General features: G+C 41.8%; 1 protein-coding gene across 1 annotated transcript; it reads left to right on the top strand.

Moving 5' to 3' along the window:
• Positions 1–1,646: 1,646 nt before the first annotated feature.
• Positions 1,647–6,820, top strand: LOC135549152 (seipin-like). Its single transcript, XM_064979196.1, has 9 exons — positions 1,647–1,963; positions 2,228–2,309; positions 2,459–2,602; positions 2,813–2,947; positions 4,277–4,374; positions 4,547–4,682; positions 4,817–4,889; positions 4,978–5,058; positions 5,798–6,820. The coding sequence occupies exons 1-9, from the start codon at positions 1,746–1,748 to the stop codon at positions 5,803–5,805; spliced, it is 975 nt and encodes a 324-aa protein (XP_064835268.1). The 5' UTR covers positions 1,647–1,745; the 3' UTR covers positions 5,806–6,820.
• Positions 6,821–16,398: the final 9,578 nt, after the last annotated feature.

The raw sequence follows: 16,398 nt of genomic DNA, 5'->3' as shown, positions 1-16,398 counted from the left end.
TTTAGCCAGGACAGCGGGGTTAACACCCCTACTCATACGATAAGTGCCATGTGACCAGAGAGAGTCAGGACACTTGTTTAACATCCCATCCAAAAGACCGCACCCTACACAGGGCAATGTCCCCAATCAATGTCCTGGGATTTTTTTATTTATATCAGTTGAAAGAGTGCCTCCTACTGGCCATCCAAAACTACTTCCAGCAGTATCAGGTCTCCCCTCCAGGACCAACTCTGCTTAGCTTCAGAGGCAAGCCAACGGTGGGATGCGGGGTGGTATGCTGCTGCACTAGAAACCATATTCCTATAAATTCTTGAAGCAACAACGTCTCAGCCATGATGTGGTAGGCCACACAAGCTCACAGAACGTGAATGCCGAGTGCTGAACCACGAAGCACAACAAAATCAGCTGTCCTCGGTTGCAACACTCACTACCGTGTTCCAAACTGCCTCTAGAAATGCGTTTTCTGGAGTGATGAATCACACTTCACCATCTGGAAGTCCAATGGAAAAATCTGGGTTTGGCAGATGCCAGGAGAATGCTACCTGCCCCAATGCACAGTGCCAACTGTAAAGTTTGATGGTGGATAAATAATGGTCTGGGGCTGTTTTTCATGGTTTGGGCTAGGCCCCTTAGTTCCAGTGAAGGGAAGTCTTAACGCTACAGTATACAATGACATTCACAGCGATTCTGTGCTTCCAACTTTGTGGTAACAGTTTGGGGAAGGCCCTTTCCTGTTTCAGCATAACAATGCCACCGTGCACAAAGCGAGGTTCATACAGAAATGGTTTGTCAAGATCAGTGTGGAAGAACTTGACTGGCCTGCATAGAGTCCTGACCTCAACCTCATCGATCACTGTTGGGATGAATTGGAACGCCGACCAGGCCTAATCGCCCAACATCAGTGCCCAACCTCACTATTGCTCTTGTGGCTGAATGGAAGCAAGTTCCCACAGCAATGTTCCAACATCTAGTGGAACGCCTTCCCAAAAGAGTGGAGGCAACTCCATATTAATGCCCATGATTTTGGAATGAGACGTTTGACGAGCAGGTGTCCACATACTTTTGGTCATGTAGTGTAGCTAACTATGAGGCTATACTTAATGTTTTGTCATAGAATGAGTCCCTAGTCCTTTATCTTTTACAGTTTCATAGCTGTCTTGTGTGTGTGTATGTCTAATTGCTCTCTCACATGTCCTTTGGCCATGTAGAAAAAAGTCTTAAAACTCATTGTATGATGCACTAGAAATTATATTCCGAGAAATTCCTAAAGCAGAATGATTTATATCTTCCGACTGATGTAGATTTGAATGGTGCTTTTGTATTCCGTATCCATCTGCATTAAAGTCTCAATGCTATTCTCTTCTATTTTACAGCTTGCTACAGAAATAATATTATAGACCTGTCAACAGGTCATTATCAGATTTTAAACTTGCAGTAGACAAAGAAAAGATAAATTAGCTAATAATTAATGTTATATTAAGGGATGTGACAAATATATAGATATAATTCCGTACAGCAGTTCACTTAAATGAGCAGGCCAATGTTGGCATTGTTGAGTGGGCGTCTTCCAATGAACAGGACACCATAACCTTCAAAATATAAACACATTTTCCAAGTAAACAGAGAGAGAGAGAGAGAGAGAGACAGAAAGAGATAGCGAGGGGCTTTTGACAGGAGCCACAGGAATAAAAGGCAGTGAGATCTCAGCGAGTGCTGAGGAACGTCTGGAAAGAGTCAGTTCTGGGATGGTCACCATGGGTGGTGTAACGGGACCAGTTTTCCTGTGGCTGCAAGTTGTGTTGGGGGTAACTCTCCACAGAGCCCGTCGTACTTTACTGCAGGCTGCCATCCTCTTCTGCGTTTTAGCGCTGCTGGTCTGGGTGGCCGTCTTCCTCTATGGTAGCTTCTACTACTCCTATATGCCCACCGTCAGCTTCTCTACACCAGTGCACTACCACTACAGGTACTGGGAGACATAATGGAAAGTTTGTTTGGTGCCTTTTCTTCTTCAAATTGAAGTAAAATCCAGTCTTTCTACTCCTTTCACTCACTTTGAATGGATTAATTTAAAAGCAAATAATTGCTTTTGGCATTAGCATTTAGCTACACTTAACAAAATGCTCTATGCTGTTGCACCTGATTTTTATTTTGTGCTGTTAGTACCATGTCAAGGTAAAAAGCATAGGCCCAACGTCACACCTTTTTTCCTGGCCGCTGTTTGTTCTAGTTCCGACTGTGATGCTCCCAATTCAGTCCTCTGCTCTTTCCCTGTGGCTAACATCTCACTGCTGAAGAATGGCAAAGACCAGGTATGCTCTTCACACATAAACATTGTTTCCCTCACCTCGTCTATCCTGAGGTAGATACTAATATAATTACAATATGCTAAGAAATTATCGCTGTCGTCAGGTATGCTCATTGTCTTTCACAGTATTCTATCCCTCATTGTCTTTCCTAGGTTATGATCTATGGTCAGCCATATCGAATCTCTTTAGAGCTGGAAATGCCTGAGTCGCTTGTCAACAAACAGCTTGGCATGTTCATGATTAAGATGTCTTGCTACACCAACGATGGCCAGACAGTTGCAGCTGTGGTGCGCTCTGTGAGTGCTAAAGTGCCAAGTTTATTCTGTCCTACCAAACCCCACTATTGAGCCTCTCCAAGCGTTTCAGTGCCAGTTTGTTCTTGGTTGAACATAACGTGTCCGTTCCTTCCATTTCCTCCCCACAGAAAATATCCTCTCATACTTCACAATGTGATGTATTCGATTATTGTGGGGCCCTCTGAGTGACTGCTTTCTTTCCTCCAACAGGCTATGCTGCACTACCGCTCTGGTCTTCTGCAGACCTTGAATACTTTACTGTTCTCTCCTCTCCTGCTGACTGGGATGACGGAGCAGAAGCAGCTCGTTGAGGTTGAGCTCTTCTCAGACTACAAGGCCAATTCTGTAAGTGCTGTTTGTGGTTGCCTGTGCATGTCAAATCTGTTTTCCTCTCCCACAGCGCTTGCACTTAGTTCACTGTGCCCTCTTACTGAATCAGATCATCGTGATCTTGTGATTACCATTTGCAAGTTATCTGTATATTTTTTATTTATTTAGGGGAGGTGGTAGATCAGCTTTAATATTGCAGATTGTGGCTCCATCAATGTAATGCTCTGCATCATCTATGTATTTTTTGTAAATATATAAATGTATATTTTTTCCTTTATTACTTTCCCCTAACCCTTCCACCCCTCTCCCAATTGGAGTAAACTAATGGACAACAACACTTAGGCTTTTACTTCCAGCTTATACATACTATATTCATTTTAGGGACACAGTGTATTTTACAATAGTTCTCTTTTGTCCCATCACCATCAAGTTTTGATTTCTATTTGTCACACCCTGATCAGTTCCACCTGTCCTCATTATTGTCTCCACCCCCTCCAGGTGTCGCTTGTTGTCCCCAGTGTATTTATCCCTCTGTTGCCTGTTTCTCTGTGCCAGTTTGTCTTGTATGTCAACCAGCTGTTTCCCCGTTTGTCTGATTTTTGCAGTCTCCTTTTTCTGGTCCTCCCGGTTTTGACTCTTTCCTATTTCTGGACTTTGTACCCTCCTGCCTGATCATTCTGCCTGCCTTGACCATGAGTCTGTCTGCCACTCTGTACCTCCTGGACTCCGATCTGGTTTTTACATTTGGTCGTGGACAGACAAATTATATTGCCTACTCCTTTGGATGACTAAACATTGCAAGACTCCAACCATCTGCCTCCTGTGTCTGCATTTGGGTCTTGCCTTGTGCCGTGATCCTATTTGCCGTGTCTTTTTCAACTGTGCTGTTTCACACAAGATCTAAAACCTATATACATTTTACGGACACAGTATATTTTACATTAGTTATCTTGTTATTTTTCGTTCCACCCTTCAGCTCCACTCAACCCATTTCATTTTTATTTGATGTAATTCGATTTACTTGTGAAACCCTCCCTGACAACTTCCCTTTCAGCAGCATTTGATGTTCATGTGCTTTCAATTACACCGTACTTGGACAGACCTCATTTACTAAGTAGTCCAGACAAATACAACCTGTCGGAATAAAATGTCCTCTTTCAAAGTAAGAATGAGTTTCCCATTTTATTAGACTTTTAATTGTCTTGCAAGCAAGACCACTTAGTCTTGTATTTGTTCAGTGCTGCGAGACTGGCCAACTCGGACTAGTCTTTTTAGGTAATAAGGTCAATATTTTTCTCTTATTGATCTCTGCTTCTCTCTACCTGTACATTTCTCTCGCTACAGTATCAACCCACTGTTGGCGCTGTCATTGAGATTCAGTCTCAGCGGGTGCAGGTCTATTCAGTTCAGCTCAGGATCCATGCCTTCTTCACTGGCATCAGGTATAGACCTTCCAATAGTATCCATTTTTTTCTGTTTCAAATCCAGATTATTTGAGGCCAATAAGTCAAATATATGGAATGTCATTTAATGTTCTTACCTACTGTTGTATCTTTTGTTTTCCTCCTATTTCCCATCCTCTTCTATTCCTATATCTGAACCCTTTGTCTTTAGATATCTCCTGTACAATTTCCCGGTGACTTCTGCAGTGATCGGTGTGGCCAGCAATTTTGCCTTCCTCAGTGTCATTGTGCTCTTTGGATACCTACAGTTTATATGGGGGGGACTTTGGCCTCCCGAGCAGGTCAGGGTAAGAATCGGTCTCATTTTCTCTGTAATAGGACGTTCCCCATCTTTGCAGTACATCTATATCTTACATTAAAATATAACTGCTGTGATGTGATCCTCAGCACATCAACTTTGTTTTGTTTTTCTTGTCCGTAGGTTATGATGGGAGACACGACTCGCATGCAGTGGAGAAGAGAAGAGGCTCGGAAGCGCATGTCCTTCTCACAAAGTGAGTGAGTTCTACTCTGCAACAGGCATCATGCGCATTGTGTAAAACAAACATAATGGTTAACATGGTTAATCTGAATGTGTTTTAGCTAAAATTCCTCAGAAAGACAATGATCATGTTGCTGAGCAGTTGGAAGAACCTAGACAAGAAGCATCAGTAATACAGAAAGGTGAGGGTGTGAATGTGTGAATGAAAGTGTATACACGAGTATATTAAACCAATATGTTGCCAAATGTGTAATTCTCATTGAAAGCAAGTCTAAGAAGCGATAGATCTGTTCTGTGCGAAGTGGCGATTCTTGGTGGGGGAGCCCCCCCCCCCCGCCCAAAATAAATAAATAATGTTGATGCATGCCAGAAAAGCCACTACATAACAATACATTAATTGCACTATAATGGTGACAAACGGTTCCCACAAACTGTTAGGGCCTACATAAAGCTGTCCCAACAGCAGAGCTTTCTTTTCCGCACCATAATTTCAATTATGAAATTGATGAGCAAGCTAAGAATAACTTAGCCAATAACTATTTGCTCACCATTTTTCAAATGTACAGCGACAGAATTCAGGACATGGGCCATTCTTACAGTATTCTCCCTGTACACCAAGTCAGAACCATAGGAAAAATAAAGGGGGCATATAAGCAGACACTGAAAGCTCTTACAATATTCAACAGGCTATAGGCTACATGTGCACCACCATGTCAGAACAAAAGTCTAAGTTATGAGTGGGTAAGGGTCCAAAGTAGCCCATGTGCCTCACCCTAATAATAACAGCTTAATACACAACAAACATTTAGTATTACTTTCGTAGCTACAGTATACATATCTCCCTGGCATATTACATCATTTATGCAGCAGCATACAATACATTTTTGGACTCACCTTGTTGTGCTGTGCTCACTTGAACAGGAAGGTGAACTTACTGAAGTCTGAGATTTCCGAGTTTCCAGTTGTTTTGGATGCGGCAGAAGTCATGCTGGATTGACAACATGGCCAATGTATTCAACCTTTTCTGGCCTATGGTATTGCATGTGAATGTTTATCCTTTAAAGCTTGGAAAAGAAACCCTTAAACTCAGATATGGACCACACACCCTCTCCACTGAGTAGCAGGCTAGTGATTGCTTTGCAACGCTTGCAGTTAGCCATTGATTCCTTCCAGACCACTCATTGTTGAATTTTTGATTTCCAACTTGTTGTCTAATGTGTATGGCCGATGAGCACCGATACGGTTTATCTATAATTTTTCTTCATATGACAAGGATTGAAAAGGATTTGCCAGTAAATGATCGACTTGATTCATGATGACGACTGCTAGTCTAGCTTGCTAGCTAAGATTTTTAAAGAATCAGTCCAATCAAAGCTACGGTAGATATAACGTGATTTGACGTCATTTGATCTGTAGCCAATAACATTGAGCCTTCTTGGATGGGCACTTTTAATGTAAATATGTGGTAGCACCCAAGGAGCTTCAATTTTCGAGCTATGTAGATTTTGTGATGACGTAGTATCCCCATGAGTGACAGAACACTGAGCCAATCATGGCACAACTAGACAACATTACCAACCCCTACGCTCTGTATTTTCCCCACCACCACAGAAAGCACAGAGCTAGGCTGAAACACCTGCATTTTGGAGTTTCCTTAATCAAGAAAGGAAAAAGAGACCATGTTTGTTTTTGGCTTTATTAACTCATAGATTTAAAAAAAAATGTTATAACATTATTTACAAACTGATATGTGACATGTATTGATGGCAAAATAGGCAACAAAATTATTGTTGAAAATACAATATTTGGGGATATTTCAGTGATTTAGATGGTACAATGATTCTCTACTTTCTCTGCTTGTTTTATCACATACACTGAAATTAGGCAAACTATTAGAATTTTAGAAACCAGCTATTTTAAATAAACTGATGCTGATTTAATTTATACTGACTCGTCTCAATGTGTTAGATTACTAGTTTAGCCACACGCTGGTTTGTACGTGAAGAGTAGTAAGTGGATTCTGTTTATGTTTTGTGTAACATCATGCTATGAATGTTACCGTACTGTTTATGTTCAGCATAGTTGCTGTTCACATTTTATTGTTGCATTCTGTCTGGAGTTGGAAACACCAGATGTGATTGGTTCACTGAAGGAGCCTTCGGGTTTGCCGGTGTCAAACAGGTAACAGACTCTTTTCAAACTTCTTGAGTCGTTTTGTAGGAACCTTTTCACTATTATGATAATTTCTTCATTATCTTCTGACGGTTATTTAATGACCTTAAAAGTAGATGATGGTGCCTCATTTCATTCAGCCTAACTCAAACTGTCTCTTCTGCCTCCTTGTATCGGCTCTAGAGTCGTCGTCAGATGAGCCCCCAGTGCTCGTGGAGGCTCTTCAAATTTACGAGACCGATGCAAGTGAAGAGGAGCCTGCTGATCTGCAGGATAGAGGTGCCGTGGTGGGACCCAAGGTGCCTCAGCTAGGGGACTCTATGCTGCGTCAGAGACGTGGAGCCTGGATGAGTCTATGAACCATGGATCATCGCTCACATTTTTACACACTCACAAGTCCCTCGACGTGCCTTTCCCTTTCACGCAGCCACAGAGGCATCCACTGAGAGTGAATTCCCTACAGACAGCGACTCCTGATACTGTAGTATTTGGGATCTACATCTGTTTATATTAGTTACTATGCAGTTACTAAAGAGTAATGCATCACGGCAGTGTTACGTTACTACACCTAATAGGAAATGCACATGCGCACTGGGGTGCCGGGAACTGTAGAGCACGAGGGGTTTTGACTAAACGAAAACTAACTGTACTCCCGTCTCCTGCCTGGTCATTTCTCCACAACACAAATATTACAGTGGCGACGAGGTGATTAAACTACATAAACGGACATTGCTTGAAGGGAAGAATGTTGCGTGAGTAATGAAACTCAAAATAATTATGTAATTCGTCAGTTATTTTTTATTTTCTTTCGCCAGTAGAGAAGGCTAAGCACTGTTAGCACTGCTAGTACAGTATTCAGGAGCTGCCAAGTAGCAAGACTATTCCAGCGACACTGCCCTCTGGTGGTTAAATAAAACTGTCTCAATGAACCCATTGAAATTAGGAGATCTCACTGGAGAAATATTGGCAAGAAAAAAAAAAGGAAGAAGGAACATAACACGGTGTGTACATTAATACAAATGAGTGCAGTGAATGAAGTAATTGCAGAAACTTCTGAAGTGAAGAATTAGATAAATTCAGAAAATTAAGGAATATAAGGAAACTGAACAATTAACTGTGAAAATGGCAACCATTGGTCGAGTACCAGAGTTTGAGGCTACAAAAGAGGATTTTGATTCCTATTTGGAGCGTTTTGATCGTTGGCTGTCTGCAAATGAAATCAAAGATGGAAAGAAAGCAGACATATTTCTCAGTGTTTTGGGTCCAACTGAGTATGGATTGCTGAAAGGTCTCATTGAACCAATGAAAGCAGTGGAGTTAAACTATGCAGAACTGACTGAAACTCTTTCAAGGTATTTCAAGCCTAAGCCAATTCTCATTGCAGAACATTTCAGATTTTACCAACGTCATCAGAGTCAAGGGGAAACCGTGGCTGACTACATCCTTGCTTTGAAAAGGCTGGCAAGTACATGTGAGTTTGCATGATTTGTTGATGATGCTCTCCGAGACAAGTTTGTATGTGGTCTCACAGGTGAAGCATATCAGAGAAGGACCTGACCTTTAAGAAAGCCTGTGATATAGCACTTGGACTCGAGCTTGCCCACAGGGATACTATTGAGCTATCGGGACATGCAGAACGTCAGAAAGGTGTTCACAAGGTCAGTGATGCACGTGGTGAAAAAAGCTCACAAGTCACACTTTTTTCAGTCCCATCCTCAGGGTTACACAAGAACAAAGCAGCCCACATCTCAAAGGTTTAAGCCAAGTTGCTACAGATGTGGGGGAGATAATCATCATCACGGTGAATGTTGATTCCAAAATGAAAAGTGCCACAATTGTGGAAAGGTTGGACATTTACAGAGAGTGTGTAAAGCCTCGAAACGCACAGCAAGAGCGCACAAAGTGTCAGACGCAGCACAAGAAGAGGAAGGTACAACTGAAACAGTATTGGAACTGTTCACAGTGTACACAGCTCAATAACTAAAATATGGAATCTATCTCAACATGAAGTTTGCGGGAAAACCAGTAAAAAATGCAGCTGGACACCGGAGCGTCTGTATCTCTGGTTCCAGAGAGACTCTACAAAGAAAAACTGAAAGAGTGCCCTCTTCAGCCCGCGTCCATCCGCCTTTCTTCATACACTGGTGACACTATTCCTCTGTTAGGGCAGATCCAGGTACCAGTCCGGTATGAGGGGAAGGAGTGGACGCTACCGCTTGTCATTGTTAAAGGAGAAAAATCAGCCTTGCTAGGCAGAAACTGGCTACAAAAGATCATGTTGAACTGGGGAGAAATCCTCAGTCCCAGGGAGTCAGGCTACACTCACTAACATGCTGGAGACGCACAAAGAACTTTTCAAAGATGGCTACAGTGAAATACAAGACTTCACAGCAAAAGTCAGAGTGAAAGAAGGAACCAAGCCTATCTTTCACAAACCACGTCCGGTTCCCTATGCTCTTAAGGAAGCAGTAGAGAAGGAACTGGACCGCCTACAGAAGAATAACATAATCACGAAAGTAGCGAGGAGCGACTGGGGCGCTCCGATTGTTGTAGTCCCAAAGAAAGACAAGACCGTCAGAATGTGCAGTGACTACAAGGTCACAGTAAACCGCTGCATACTACCAGAGGAATATCCACTACCAAACGCTGAAGATCTGTTTGCCACTCTAGCTGGTGGGAAGGTTTTCAGTAAGCTGGACCTGGCATTCGCTTATCAGCAACTGAAGCTGAATCCGGAGTCAGAACAGTATCTGACCATCAATACACACAAGGGGCTATTCAGATTCAATCGCTTGGCCTATAGAATCTCGACAGCTCCAGCGATATTCCAACAAACAATGGATCAGATCTTGGACGGTATAGACCATGTTGTGTGCTTCATGGACGACATCCTCGTGTCAGCACCAACCTTTGGAGAGCACCTCGTAGTGCTGGACAAAGTGATGTCAAGACTGGAGAAATAAAGAGTGAGAATGAAACGCAGCAAGTGTGAGTTCCTCCAGGACTCAGTGGAGTATCTCGGATACAAGATTGATGCACAAAGACTGCACCCAACCAACAGCAAGGTGGAAGCAATCGTAAACACACCAGCACCCACTAATATCTCAGAGCTGAGGTCATTTTTGGGGCTCCTGAACTATTACGGAAAGTTTGTGGCAAACTTGTCCACATTGTTGCATCCGCTTCACCAACTGCTGCAGGCCGATACAAAGTGGAATTGGTCCCCACAATGCGAAGAAGCATTCAAGACTTGCAAACAGCGTCTGCTAAAGAGCAAGTGGCTTGCCCACTATAACACAGAGATGAAGCTGAGACTCGCGTGTGATGCATCTCCATACGGAGTAGGAGCCGTCATCTCACATGTTCTACCGTCAGGTGAAGAACACCCTATAGCATTTGCATCACGGGCTCTGTCACCAAGTGAGAAAAAATTATGCTCAAATTGAGAAAGCTCATGACAGACACTCAAAGAATGTCAGAGAATTCAAAGAGGAAGAGAGGGTGATGGTACGTGATTTCAGACACCCTAAGCGCCTGTGTAACTCAGGTGTGATCTTGCAACGCAGAGGACCTTTGACTTACCAAGTCCAAATTGGTCATCGCCAGGTCAACGTTCATGTGGATCATCTGCTACGGTCCAACGCCCCAGCAGAGACATGCCGAGAGAACAAGAACAATAACGACCCCCAGGACTATTCTCCTGACTGTGGACGTACAGGAGAGACAGAGCCTGACCTACCACCCGAACCTGACCCACCACAGGAAGCCCAGGAGGAGCGGAGATACCTATTCGACAGCGAAGGGCACCTCAACAGCTTGGTTAAGGAGGTAACAGACACTAAAACAAATATGTCCTAGATAAAAGGAAAGACAAAGGACATTACCTGGGTTAGTTATTAGGACACAAACTCCATCTTCGGGGCAGAATAATCCCCTGGATTTTTGCTGGGATCTGAAAAGTCTGCTTCAACCCAGTAGTTGAAAAATGTTTAAGAATTCATTGTTCAGATATTGCATTAGTAGTTACCTAACATATTTACCTTGTTCTCTGGGAGTTAAACACTATGGGGGAGAAGTGTAGTATCTGGGATCTATATCTGTTTATATTAGTTACTGTGCTGTTACTAAGCAGTAATGCATTACGGCAGGGTTACGTTACTACACCTAATAGGAAATGCATATGCACACTGGGGTGCTGGGAACTGTAGAGCACGAGGGATTTTGACTAAAGGAAAACTAACTGTACTCTCGTCTCCTGCCTGGTCATTTCTCCATAACACAAATATTACAGATACCATCGCACACAGACTTTTTTGTTGTTGCCCGAAAGCAGCACAACAAGGCTCCACCACAGAAAATGAACAATGTAGGAGAGGCAAGCGGTCAGAGGGGACCAGGATCACAGGCCGTGGACACGGAGCTACAGCAGGACGCGGTAATTAACCTCTCCAAAAAGAGCTCACTGATGTGTAAATCATCTTATCTTAGGGCCTCTATTTTGTACCTACATGAACAGATAAACCATACAATACGAAAGTAGATCTGTTTCAATTATTTTGCAAGATTAAATTTAAGCACGTTTTCTCAAAACACTGTTTCAGGCCTAGAAACCCAACAAAGAACTGGTACCCATTTTAAACCCAAAAGCAAATTCTGTCCTATATTTAACAACTCCTCGATTAATACCTGTTGTAGTCTAGTCGAATGCATTCAGAAGAACAGGCCCTTAATGAACTAATGAAAGGTTCAACTTTGGTTATCAAACCTGCAGACAAGGGGGTGCTGTGGTCGTTTTAGACTATGAAAAATACAAAGAAGAGATTCAGAGACAACTCAGTAATGAACATTTCTATAGGAAATTAAGTTTTGATCCCACATAGGTGTTCCAAAGGGATATATGCTCTAATCTGGAGCAAGCCCTATTAAATAACCTTATCTCAAACATGAATATGAATACCTTTGCTGCAAATGTGCCATATGTCCATGCTTGTACATTTTGCCGAAATTACACAAACCTAAAACACAAGGCAATTAGCACTTTGTGACATCGGCTGATGTAAAAAGGGCTTTATAAATACATTTGCTTGAATTATTCAGGCAGACCAGTGGTTGCAGGAATAGGCTCAATGCTAGAGCCATTGTCGAACTTTGTAGAATATTTTATTAAATCTCTCGTGCAAGCATTGCCATCATATGTGAAAGACTCTATAGACATCATAAACAAGATCTCACCAATAATGGGATTAACAGAAGACTGTATTTTGGTCACATATGTCGAGAGTCCACATACCAGAAGCCCTAGCTGACTATTTGAGACGGATACAAACGAATACCCACCAACAAACTTTATTCTAGAGTTGGCTGAATATGTTTTGATGTGATGAATATTACCTCCAAACGAATGGAACATCGATGGGCTCCACATTCGTTCCGAGCTATGCTAATCTTTATGTGGGTCTTTTTGAAGAACGTTTTGTTAACATTAAACGAAAATCAATTTTTTAGTGAAGTCCTGAAGTGGTATCTATATATTGACGCCATTTTTTTGCATATGGGGAGGAACGGGAGAAGAGCTGTCAGACTTTATGGCATTACTCAATGACATTGATCCCAATCTCCAATTCACTATTGATTGTGATACTAAACGTGTTCATTACCTCGATATGTGGATTGATAAATCAAATGGAATCCTGTTTACAACTCTGTATAGAAAAGAAACAGACAGAAATACTATATTACAGGGGGACAGCTTCCACCCTGAACCATTAAAAAGAGGACTTCAGTGAAGCCAGTTTTTCAGACTGCCTGGTATATGACAATCTAGAAAAAGCAGCGGAGATGCGCAATAGGTTTCTAAAAAGAGGCTACTCTCCACAATGTGTGGATGAAGCTCTTAATTTGGCATTGGGGAAAACACGAGATTAACTCATACAAAAAAGACCCACGAACACTAATGTTCACCACCACTCCTCGCTTTGTTTACTTGAGGAACTCCTCGCTCTTTTGTTTTGGGTTTCTACCCTGTGTTTTGTTACGTGTTTGTTTGGTCTTCCCTTACACCCGCACGTCGTAATTTGGGCTGAATTTTAAAAAACTATTACGCATTCCTGCGTCTGTCTCATTTATGAATCATTTATGCCAAAGTGACACTCCAGTCTTGAAATGCTTACTTAATTACCTTGCCTGAATCATTGTAGCAATGACAGTTGTTCAGCCTTCGTTATATTTAAGGTTTATTTAAAATGTTACACGTGCAGCTTATAGTTGAATTGCAGCACAAGTAAATTAATTGAAAAAAATAGATGTAGTATACAATATGACAGTTGTAGACTGTCAGGTCTTCAGTGGGAGATAGTTCATCATGAAGAACCTTCGGTTCCCTTCATCTTGTTTGGATCTGACCAGTCGGCTAGTTGGTTGAGGTCCTGCTGTATGGTGGAAGTGTCACATAAGGGTCTTGATTGGATGAGGTTCAGGTCATCCACAAAGGCCCGGGAGTTGGATAGGGTGCCCTCTGATGCACCTTTGACGTGAGCCACAAATACAATTGGACCAAGCCTTGTGCCCTGGGGGAGGTCACAGGAGAGTATCATGGTACTGTATTGCTGGAATGGAATGGAAGTTATAAACCCATGGCAAGATCTATGGTCGGACAGATAATTGCAAAATGTGTTTCATTGCAATGGTGTGATCCACACAATCAAAGGCCTTGCTGTAGTCTGTCAGGACCCATGTGCTGGAAGTGCCTCTGGTGTCTGCTGTTCTGTACAACTGGTCTGCCATGCTTACAAGGCACTGGGCGGTTGAGCATCCCTTGAGGCAGCCAAACTGTTGGTTGAAGATGTTTTTTTGGATATCCACCCATTCAGCAACAAAACCTTCACAACTTTGCCAGAAGGGGCGTGAGCTACACGGACCATAGCTGGTCAATGCTCGGTGGATTAATCTTTGGCAGGAGGACCACTATTGCCTCCTTCCCATTGATGTGGAACCACCCCTTCACGCAGGTGTTGAATATGTCAGTTGGGGGTGGATATTTCAACATCAAATTACTTGATGAATCTGCCACCTGGTTGGAACGGAGAGTTTTCTCCTGTGCATTTCCCATGGTTCAACAACAGCAAGGAGTGGCATAGCTGGCAAATATGCAGGTAGGTTTTTATGTTATAAATCTTAAGGAATGTGACTGAGCAGGTACACCAACATAGTTGAGAATGTCTTGGTGCCTGGGATTGAAGCCTATGGTCTCAGACCTGCTGTTTTCGACTCTCTCTCTCTCTCTCTCTACCGCACCTGCTATCTCTAACTCTGAATGCTCGGCTATGAAAAGCCAGCTGACATTTACTCAGGTGCTGACCTGTTGCATCCTCTACAACCACTGTGATGATGATGATTATTATTTGACCCTGCTGGTCATCTATGAACGTTTGAACATCTTGGCCATGTACTGGTTTAACCTCAACCCGGCACAGCCAGAAGAAGACTGGCCACCCCTCAGAGCTTGGTTCCTCTCTAGGTTTCTTCCTAGGTTCCTGCCTTTCTAGGGAGTTTTTCCTAGCCACCGTGCTTCTACATCTGCATTGCTTGCTGTTTGGGGTTTTAGGCTGGGTTTCTGTATAGCACTTTGTGACATCAGCTGATGTAAAGATGGCTTTATAAATTGATTTGATTGATTTTATTATGGTTACCATATAAATCAATACATTATTGTATGACTTTCCTTGAGCAAATATGCTTTTTAGAGCTGTTACAAAGACCACCACGTATTGAATTGAAATTAATTTATTTGGGTCGAAACATATACAGCAAGATGTACATTGTATTCCCAGAGGATAGCACTTAAAAGTATTTATTAAACACTTATTTCCAAAGTGGTCCGCGATTTTACTTTTCTTTTAAATACATGTCGTTTTTTTCTGTTTTAGATAACTTAATGTTTCAAGGAGCAATGAAGGATAAGTGAAGTTACAATTGGTAGAGTTTTGTTGAAAGTATCCATATAGGTAAAAACTGTAATAGAAAATAAGATATTGTCTGATGTATGTGTGTCAAATTTCATTGGTGAGGTTAATTCAAATGTGAATGAGGGTAATAATGACATGAATGGAATGTTTTGACTTGAGTATGAATAAAAGGTTATTTGAAATGTCTTCAAGATAATGTGAATTTTATCAGTATATAACTGGCCAGCTTTAATGCCCAACTTAATAAATGAAAAGCGAATACATTCAATCTTTATTAATCAGGTAAAATGAAGCTGATACATGTGTATGTGTAACAGGGTTGGTTATACTTCCACTTGCCTCTAAAGAAATGTGTATTTAATGTTCAAGCATTCTTATTGGTTAGTTCAACTCTGACAATAAGGTGTGTTGTGATTGGCCCCGCTTGCAGATAGGGGGAGATCGCGAACGTCAGGTCTCCCCAGTATGAAAATGTGATGCAAGGGATTTTGCCATCGACAGCCATCAATACCGTTAAGCCCTGCACAACTAACGTGCTGTTTCCCATTTAACAACAGCATAAATAAATGATGCTCAACTGGGACCACTGGCCGAAGTGATTTATTTTGAGAAAACACAACGCATGGAGAGTACATATACATCTGTTACATATGTTAAGGATAGACAACAAATATGAGGTTATTTTCTGGTGAAGTAGTTTGTTAATTTTGTCCTAGCAGTAGGATGGTAGTCTGTATTGTTATTCTAGTATGAAAAACAGTGATGTTGCTCTAACTTGCTGGCTTTTGATGTGAAATGTGAAATATGACGGGGGTTTCTTTGTACCTAGTTCAGACCAATGTTGAAAAAGCCAGTAAAGTACTTCAGAAAAATACTTTAAAGTACTACTTAAGTAGTTTTTGGGGGTATCTGTACTTAACTATTTAGATTTATGACTACTTTTAACTTCATTACATTCCTAAAGAAAATGATATGCTTCTTACTCCATACATTTCCCCAACGCCCAAAAGTACGCGTTACATTTTGAATGCTTTGCAGGACAAAAAATGGACCAATTCACGCACTTATCAAGAGAACATCCCTGGTCATCTCTAGGATCAGGTACCCCCTGTTCATTCATAATAATCTAAAGCCCAAACGGATTCTTAATTTTATTTAACTAGGCATCAGATCATAGGCCAGCCCAGCACATACTCTGAAATGCTTTATGAATATGGGCCCAGGTAGGCCTACTATGAAACAAAAAATAAAAGAAATGCACACACAGATCAGTGTGAGATCCAACATCTGAGGACTACACACACATAATACTTGTATTGAAGACAGTGCTGGAGAATTAAGTGTTCATGACGTCATTATCAGAGCGTGTTGTGAGCAAAACGAGTT

Source organism: Oncorhynchus masou, chromosome 12 (assembly GCF_036934945.1).
Source record: "Oncorhynchus masou masou isolate Uvic2021 chromosome 12, UVic_Omas_1.1, whole genome shotgun sequence".
Classification (NCBI taxonomy): Eukaryota; Metazoa; Chordata; class Actinopteri; order Salmoniformes; family Salmonidae; genus Oncorhynchus; species Oncorhynchus masou.
The sequence above is the reverse complement of the archived record's forward strand: the minus strand, read 5'-3'. Positions and strand labels throughout refer to the sequence as shown.

Excerpts from the sequence above, each read along its gene's own strand:
- LOC135549152 (XM_064979196.1), top strand. The coding sequence starts at position 1,746 with ATGGTCACCATGGGTGGTGTAACGGGACCAGTTTTCCTGTGGCTGCAA. Across the intron at positions 2,310-2,458 it reads TGAAGAATGGCAAAGACCAG|GTTATGATCTATGGTCAGCC; the intron begins GTATGCTCTTCA and ends TGTCTTTCCTAG. Across the intron at positions 4,375-4,546 it reads GCCTTCTTCACTGGCATCAG|ATATCTCCTGTACAATTTCC; the intron begins GTATAGACCTTC and ends CTTTGTCTTTAG.